The sequence below is a fragment of the Ceraceosorus guamensis genome (genome assembly GCF_003144195.1).
Source record: "Ceraceosorus guamensis strain MCA 4658 unplaced genomic scaffold IE81scaffold_11, whole genome shotgun sequence".
Classification (NCBI taxonomy): Eukaryota; Fungi; Basidiomycota; class Exobasidiomycetes; order Ceraceosorales; family Ceraceosoraceae; genus Ceraceosorus; species Ceraceosorus guamensis.
In genome coordinates, this window is record NW_020290006.1 from 130,588 (window position 1) to 138,806 (window position 8,219).

At 56.8% G+C, this 8,219-nt stretch overlaps 3 protein-coding genes across 3 annotated transcripts; 1 reads left to right on the plus strand and 2 right to left on the minus strand.

Moving 5' to 3' along the window:
* The first annotated feature begins 14 nt into the window (after positions 1-14).
* IE81DRAFT_321302 (hypothetical protein) lies at positions 15-1,192 on the plus strand. The gene is made up of 3 exons (XM_025513296.1): positions 15-153; positions 246-845; positions 922-1,192. The coding sequence occupies exons 1-3, from the start codon at positions 91-93 to the stop codon at positions 1,054-1,056; spliced, it is 798 nt and encodes a 265-aa protein (XP_025371569.1). The 5' UTR covers positions 15-90; the 3' UTR covers positions 1,057-1,192.
* Positions 1,175-4,437, minus strand: IE81DRAFT_310633 (spindle pole body interacting protein; the record flags this gene model as incomplete). The annotated part of the gene is made up of 8 exons (XM_025512419.1): positions 1,175-1,717; positions 1,780-1,912; positions 1,979-2,692; positions 2,759-3,057; positions 3,120-3,481; positions 3,626-3,836; positions 3,905-3,965; positions 4,031-4,437. 8 exons carry the CDS (start codon positions 4,435-4,437, stop codon positions 1,175-1,177), a joined length of 2,730 nt encoding a protein of 909 aa, XP_025371570.1.
* A 989-nt stretch (positions 4,438-5,426) lies between these two features.
* On the minus strand, positions 5,427-8,083 carry IE81DRAFT_364926 (hypothetical protein). Its single transcript, XM_025516897.1, has 4 exons — positions 7,364-8,083; positions 6,989-7,297; positions 5,887-6,904; positions 5,427-5,821 (listed from the first exon to the last, which is right to left on the minus strand). Exons 1-4 carry the CDS (start codon positions 7,783-7,785, stop codon positions 5,729-5,731), a joined length of 1,842 nt encoding a protein of 613 aa, XP_025371571.1. The 5' UTR covers positions 7,786-8,083; the 3' UTR covers positions 5,427-5,728.
* Between the last annotated feature and the right edge of the window lie 136 nt (positions 8,084-8,219).

The following is an 8,219-nucleotide window of genomic DNA, read 5'->3' on the forward strand; positions in this document are numbered from 1 at the left end:
GCTTGAATCACGAACGACGAATGGAATACCATCGGTCACTCTGCTCTGCTCTGCGCTCCATCCATTCGACCGCCGCCACACTCAATCATCATGACGACTCCCGACCCTTCGGGCACTGCACACGAAATTGGCCTTGTGGAGGTGTGGGGTATCGTAAGTAAGGACATGTGCATATGCCCCTTTGCATTCATGGTACCGCGACTCATCCGCTCTCCATTTCGTCGTGACTTTTGCTACTTCTGCAGCCCTTCAGCACCTTCACGCGCACCATCACGAGCGGTCTTCACGAGCTTGGAGTGCCCTTCGTTCAGCATGCTGTCCCTCCTCACTCATCAGAGGTCAATTCGCGTTCTCCTTTTGGTTTGTTGCCAATCTTCAGACACGCTCCATTTCCACTCGGCGGCGTCGACGACCAAGATGCTCAGCCTTTCGAGATGTTCGAGACGCCCGCCATCCGGGCATACCTTGATCGAGAATTTGGGGCGTTGAGCAACGAGTCGAAACATGGAACAAAGTCGGCACTGTCGCCCCTGAGTCCCTTGTCCGCTCGTCAAGCAGCGAAAGTGGACCGCCTCGTTTCACTCGTGTGCACTCAGCTTTTTCAGACTCTAGAGCATGGCGTGGTGAAGCCTCGTCTAGCGATGGAATCTAACGGGGCTGACGAAGCTTCCATCGGCGTCGCTCTCGAGGGTAACCTGGACAACCTTGCAGCGCTTCTCGTAACGTTCGAGAAGCTCACCCATCACGACTTGGAAGCGGGCAAATGGATTGCAGGCACCGAAAGTCCTAGCTGGGCAGATCTATACGCCTATCCTCCCCTTGCTGACCTGAAGGCCACACCGGAGGTGAGTTCTGCTGAACGATATAATGGCGCGCACTGAGCTTAGCAACTGACCTTGTTGCGCGTATACGCGATTGAAGGGCTCGATTCTGGCTCAAAAAGCTCCAAAGCTGGCGGCGTGGACGGAGCGCATGTCTGAGAGATCTAGCATTGCGAAGACCTGGAAAGGCACGTTGGACTCGCAGCGATCAGACAAGGGCAAGGGAAGGTCGTAAGGGTGTGGGCCTGGGTCGACTCTCGAATACAATGCGGTGACGAGTGTTGTTCCGTGGGAGTGAGAGTGTGCTGACGGAGCGTGGTCCAGCAGTGTTCGTAGGCGCTGCAATATCAATACTATGCGCCCTCTGCTGTCGAGATAAGTGGGTGGGGGTCGATGCTGCCACTCGCGCTGCTCTTGGGCGTGCGATCCAACAACCCAGAGTCGGTGGGTACAGATGTGCTGTAAACAGACGAACCATTCGAGGCTCGAGGTAGCCCCTCCCTCGGCCGCTGAAGACTCGCAGCACCACTCGACCAGCTAGGTGACCCTCCGTAGCTGTCCGAGACCGTCCGAGAGAACGGAGCTCCGCCCGTGAATCCGGGTGTCAAGGGAGTGACTGGCATGACGGAGAGCCTGAGAGCACCCCGGTCCTGGACCTCCGCGCCACTCGAGTGCGACGCAGTCAATCCCTGCGCTCGCTCGCGTTCCGTCAATTGCCTAGCGAAGGCTAGACGGTGAAAGATGTTCAAGCTTTGAACAAATTTGCGTCCAAGCGAAGTAGTGCACAATGAGCTCAAGAGCTCGACCGACGCGCCTCTGACATTGCTGGAAGGATGCAATAGGCCCACCGCAATTGACGAAAGACTGCCTGTATGCGGCGCATGCAACGCCAAGAACTACGAACATGACGAACCCGAGTAAGCTCCGCATCTGAGCTTGTTCAAATTTAATTGCTCACCTCCGTGATCTGCTTGGGTGTTCGAATAGTGCTGCTTAATGTAGCAAAGATCAGCTCCGCCTCAGCGGCAGACATGTGCCGTGCACGCTTCAGCCTCTGCACTTGATGTTGCACATCGTAACCGACAATTGCCCTCAGTGAATCGCTGCGAATCTCGTCCTGGGCGATCAGGAGGTGTTGGAAAAAGTCAATCAGAGACTGTTCAGACAAAGCAGACAGCGTTCGAAAACTCACAGCACGGAATAAGCGACACGCATCGGTTGTCAGCCAGCCCGCAGCGCGCATATTGTTGGCTGAGATCTCCTTGAGCTCTGTGTCTCTGTCTGGGTAGACTGCGCCGCTGCCGAGCTGTCCGTTCAGAAATGGCTGGCTTGGCGGAAGACCAATGGTGATGTGACCATAGAACTGCTCTTGATGCTTTGCTACTGCGCGAGCAAACGAAAACGCGAAGTCGGTCCAGCGTGCCAGAAGGTATCGATCTCCGCAGCGAGCCGCAGCGGCATTCTGCAGCTCCTCGATGAACAGAACGTCTTGCGCATCTGGTCTGGTCTCTATGTTCACCCCGGTCCGATCTTTGCTAGAACCGCTCTTGATGCTGGAACCGCCTACAAAGGCAGAAGACGTATGACTGCTGGTTCCGCCCAAGATCTGAGAGCCATACTCGCCATAGTCACTCGATGCAGCACCAGACACCAGCGCATCGTGACCTAAGCCCGTGCTACCAGCCATGCTAGTAATGCTCCCGCTTGAAAACGTTCCTCTCGAGGGCTGTGGTGGAAGATGGGGTCGCAGGGGTGGAGCCGGCTCGACGTCCTTTGCGACTGTGACCTTTCCGGTATCCGTGTTGTACAGAACGTCCCAAGCGTGGAGATCCTCGAAGCGTGGATTCGTGACACCTGCGATGTAGCCGGGGCTGAATGGCGGTGTGAATGCCTGTAAGCGTTCAAGGCCTTGCGAAGCATGGGCTGCGATCACTTACGTGCGCTCCAGCTCGTCCATCATGCCTAGGTTGCAGTACGGAAAAGCCCTTCGAGTCAAGCCACGAAAGACAGCACCTCCACCGCTTGCCAAGGCGCAGGCAGAAAGCACGTGCGTCGCAACGGTATTTGCGGGCTGACCGTGGCCCAGAAAGATGACGCGCTTGCCTGTGGCAACGGCATTGAAGAGCATGATCAAAGCAGGCGTCTGGGAGCCGTTGGAGTGCAAATGTCCATGCATCGGCCCACTCGGCACGGATGAAGTCCCACAAAAAGCCGAGTGCAGCGACATCAACGAGTACTGAATGGGGGAGCTTGTCAGCACCTAGGATGCTGCACCGCGCCGTCTTGATCCCCACTCACATCGCCGACTTCTTCTGGAAAGGTGTGCAAGGGTATTCGCAGTAGCACCGACTTGCCCTGATAAGCAAGGCTGGTCTCGTAAAAATGCGTGTCTCGAACAGGAAGAGCTCCCTGGCTCGCACTGGTCACCGACGCCGACGCGCTGCTGTGGTTGCCTGCCATACCTGAGAAGAGAGTGGCCGCAGACCAAGAGCCCTTCCTCGGCCTGGATTGCGACGAGGTGAGGGGGGCGGCGTCAGGATCTGCCGGGCTGTCCAAAGCAGCTTTCGCTGAAGCGGAAGGTTTGCGTCGCAAGCTCGGAGAATGCTGCCTGAGCGATGCCGCGCTCGTCCTGCGTGGCAAAAAGGCCTTGCTCGCGACGGCTGGCGCAGACTGATCCGAGTCGTCTGGAGGGTCCACATCCACGATCGGAGGCGTTTGCTGGACGGTTCTACTCCCTATTGATGAAGACGGGCCGCCATCCGCAGCCGAGAGGAGGCTTGCTTTGCTGCCTTTTTGTTTCAGACTTGGTCGCGCGCTCTCCTCTTGAGTGATGACAGGTTCGAAGCGCTCGGCAAAAAGATCTCTCGAGTCGCTCGCTCTCAGGATAAGCTTTTCGTCTCTGCTCAGCTTGGGCATGGCGCTGAGATCCAGACTGTTGATCGCTTCATATAGCTTCGACAAGGGTTCTTCCCGCGGCTTGGCGAAGAAGTCGTCCAGAGCCAATTGTAAGACCGGCTGCAGAAGATGTGTCCATGCGCGCATCAGTTTGGCATGCTGGCGGTTGTTCTTGCCAAAACACGCACCTTGAATACCTGTATCCACGGATGCGAGGTGCCAATGGCCATAGCTCGCACAAGCGCACCTCTGTTGCAAGTCGGCAGCACCTCAGTACGAGCGACAGCGGACAGAAGCGGATCCTGACCACTCACCTCCTGACAGTGTTGTCGTGCTTCGTCCTGACCAGATTGAGCACGTGCGTGAGCTCACCGCCTTCGTCGGCGTCACTCAGCTCTTTGCTGTGCCTCCGCTTCTCGTCAGGATCTGTACTACTCTGACTCGCTGCCAGACTTCTGAGTGGCCGTTTGTCATCCAAGAAGAAGACCGTCCAGTCTTCTGCTCTCGCGTGAGCACCGTCAGGTAGCATCAGCTCCGCGAGCATGTGGTCGTCGTGCTCCAGAGGCGCTGGATACTGGTAGGAAAGCGTGCTGCCCTTGTCAATGTTAAATTCCGCCAGCAGCACGAAGTGACAGTGTCTGGCGCTCCCCGAGCCTCCTTTCTCTGTCGAATCCATGGCGGGGGCAACCAAGCTGGGCGTACCTGATTCGGGATCGTTCATGCGTCTAGATGCCGCAGAGGTCCCTTCCTCAAAATTGGACACTGCTTGCGCCGGTAAGGGAGCAGCGTGTCCGGCAGACGAAGATGAAGGGGATAGTGTATCGCTCGCGGTGCCTCCAATGGCGTGGGCAGCGGGCCCAGGTATAGAGTCGAGCGAGAGCTGCTGGGGGGTAGCACTACCGTTCGTGCTTGGTGGAGTGGGGTGGCTTAAGGCACCCAGAGCTTCCCGCGAGGATTTGACGCGCAGTCGAGAGACAGGCTGCGCAGCGTTCGATCTCCCAGGCGAACGAGGCATTTCACTCGCCCTTCCCTGATGAATGTTCGTTGACTTTAGCGCCATTTGCTCATTCGCAGCAAGGATATCGACGGACCGACGTGTGCCGGAACTCTTGGTCGAATTTAGCGGGACTGAGCCCGACGAGGCGCCGATGGAGACCGGCGGAGTAGACATTGCGAGGGCTCACGTGCGTATGCCCTTGCTTTGGCTTGTACACCACCTCCAGCCGGTCTTCGTGTCACTCGTCGAGCAGACACAGTAGTAGCATCGGGAAGGGAAAGTCAAAGTGCGCAATGAGTCGACAACGGGAGGGACAGCCGCTGGCGATGCAGTCGTCAGTCGTGACAGTGGTTCAAGAGTGGGGCGAAAGAGTTGAGATGGTGTCAGCTAGGAGATCTTAATCGCGGATCCAGACTTTGATGCGAATCAAGCACTCGTGATTCACATTCAAGGATTCAGTGCGAGTCCCGGCTGATGCTGCTGCACCAGGAAGGAACGAACGAACGCGAGGCGGGGTAGCGGGGTCAGGTGCGCGCGTGAATCTCGAGTGGCTCGAGCGCCCCTGCATGCGTGCCAACATGTACAGTATATGTATGGAGCAACCTCCGCCGCGCACACGCCGCTATTAAGACTTTGCGCGATTCTAGCCTGACGACTCATTTCAGCTGCATCCCTAATCTCAAAGGCGGAACAGCAATCATGATCAAATGGTTCACGGAAGTATCACGTCCACTGAATACATTGCTATTCCGTACTTCTTTGCAAGGATCTTGTCGCGGTAGGCTTAGTTTAGCACGCCATGCGGAGCGCACTTCGAACATCTCGAACATGTCGAAGCGATGGTGGATTGGCCAGGGGGCCTGACAGGTACTGACTTGGATGGCCTGCTTTCAAGGTACTGGCGACCATGAGCTCGTTCGCACATCCGTGGAGGCTATTTGCGAAAAGTAACGATGGCGTATTAGTGCTGGATATTGCAGCTGGCGTGTTCGGAGCACTCGAGCGCTCAAGGTCGTCATGACGGCTGTGTGGTCAAAGCAGCAGCTTGGTCGGCTGCAACTACGTCCGAGTACAGCGGCAGCTCCAGATTGGCTGTGCGCATGTCCTCCTGATTAGGTAGCGTACTTGGTCAACTACGGACGGGCTCCCTTACGCGAGAGCTCTGCTACTCACATCCACCAGCGTGATAGATCTGCCGAGCAGCGCCGTCTGCGGCTCGTGCTCCACGGCAGAGCCACCGTCCTCAAGGCTAATTAGTCTCCATTCTATACGCGCTTCGATCTCGTGAGAAAATCTGATCTCGCTCCTCGTCTCCTGGAGCGTTGAAGGCTGCCACTCCCACTTCTTTGCAGGGCCTGTTGAATCGCCGTTGTGGTCATCGACCTCCAATGGGGGTGTCGGAAACAGAGCTTGCAACCATACAGACATCGAGGCTCCACCGCACACGTTCTCTAATTTGGCATTGTTCACCGGTGAGCTGTCGATGCCAGATTTTTGGAGATCTTCGAGGCGTCCGTGGCAATCGCTGTTCCCATTCAGGGTTTCCGACACGCGTGGCTCGCTGCTACCGCCACTGGCCAGCTCCGCTGGTGTGGCCTCGCAGTCTAGATAAGGATCAGGTGGACCATGCGTACCGAATGAGGAAGAAAGCTCCCTGCTCGCTCCAGCATCTGAGCTTGGATGCAGATGTGACGTGCCGTGGATCGGGAGTGATGAAGACGTAGCAAGCAGAGGTTGAGCTGGAACCTCGGTGAGCTCGTACTCTGCAGGCGCGAGGCGCATCCACTCTGGGCGAAAGTCATGATGGTAGCGGTGACTGCTTTGTTTGCCCGGCTGGAGCGTTTGTCGACACTCAGCCGGGATGGCGCACTGATTTGTCCACTTGCACAGGCTCGACTCCAGCCCTTTTCCTGTCCTGACGCTCAAAGGCGCAAGATGGGCGTTCGGTCCATTCCAAGCCCACATTTGTCTAAGTAGCAGATCAACACGTTCTATGCGGACATAGCAAGGCTCAGTCGGCTTCGGAGACGAGTCTTGCGGGTCCACACGTATTCGCAGGCTGAAGCAGCCGCCAAATCGAGCATTGATACTATCGAGCGAAGCGCGACACTCAAAGCCGGGCGGGCGTGCTATCAAGGGCAGCAGATTCAGGTCTAAAAAGTTGAGTCGGGACGGACCTTCAGTAGAAGGACTGAGAGGAACGCAAGCAGTGCCTACGTCAGCCAAGCGCGAGGAGCACACCGCAAGCACTCTATTCGTCGGAATGGTGACTTACTGGACGCCGAGCCGCACGCTACATTTCTTGCTCGATGTATGCTCACTGGAGGAGGCTTTCAGCCAGCCCAGGCCCCTCGACATAAAGCTTCGACTGTATGCTGGCACCTGAATAGCCTCGACGGAGGCAGCCGCATGCCTTGCGTCTAGCTCTGACTGACGATCCGCCGTCCATAAGGGCTCCAGTGATGCGTTCGGACTGGGATCAGAGCTGCTGACGACCGTAGCAATGACCTCATAGGTGATCCACTGGTACCCGTTGCACTGCGTCGGAGGAGCCCATCTAGGAGGAGTCACAGTAAAGGCAAAGCTGAAAGCTGGACTCGTGAGCCTGTGGTGCCTTTCGAGCGCTCGTCAGAAGGGAATGACAACTCACATGTGCTCGCCCTTTTGAAGCTTGAGATTCTGGTTTTCGGGCTTGATCAATGGCTTGTCAATGAATACGTAGTGAATTTGGGCATCCGTCTGACAAATGACGTTAGCTGGTCTGGCGCGCGAACTCAAGACCAGCCTTCCAGCATCTCCAGCGCGAGGCGGATGGTCGAATTCTCTGACCAGTGCCACTTTTGGAATCTGTATGCCAACCAGACGGACGCGGAGCGTGCTGACGATGCTCGCAACTGGCAGTGTGAATGACAAATGACCCTCGATAGGCGCGCGGTCCGACGAAGTCCTGTTGGTGGACGTGCTAGAGGCGGCGTGAAGCGATGCTGCCTCTTGCTCTGTAGCAGCCAACGAACGAGGGCAGTGGATGTACAATCCTTGCCGCGACAGTTTCAGATCAAGTCTTTGCGCCATAACGAGCGGATGCGATCGGGCCAAGGGCCGGGCTTGGAGGAGATGTGGATAGCCTTCAAGGCGCGATGTGCGTCTGAGCTGTGTAGCTGCGTGACTGTGGCGATGCACGCCGTAGGCGATTCAAGTGTCACCAAGTACTTCCGAGCTGCTCATGACGATGATGGCGTGGCTCTGAAGCATGTACGCTCATCGCCAAGTGAAGAGCGAGGCTTCACGTCCGAAGCACGTCTCCTGCGGCGGTCGATCTTACCCGGGTAAGCCATGCAGCTCACAAAGCGTGCTCGAGGCGAGATCGTGGTCCTGCGCATGAAAGAAAACGTCACCTATCAAGAAATGAAGTCGCGAGTTCATCGCGAGTTCACAAGGGCGGGACGGGCATTTCGCGGCCTCCATGCATGGACGTGCACGCCGCTTAAACATAGTCGATCACGTGT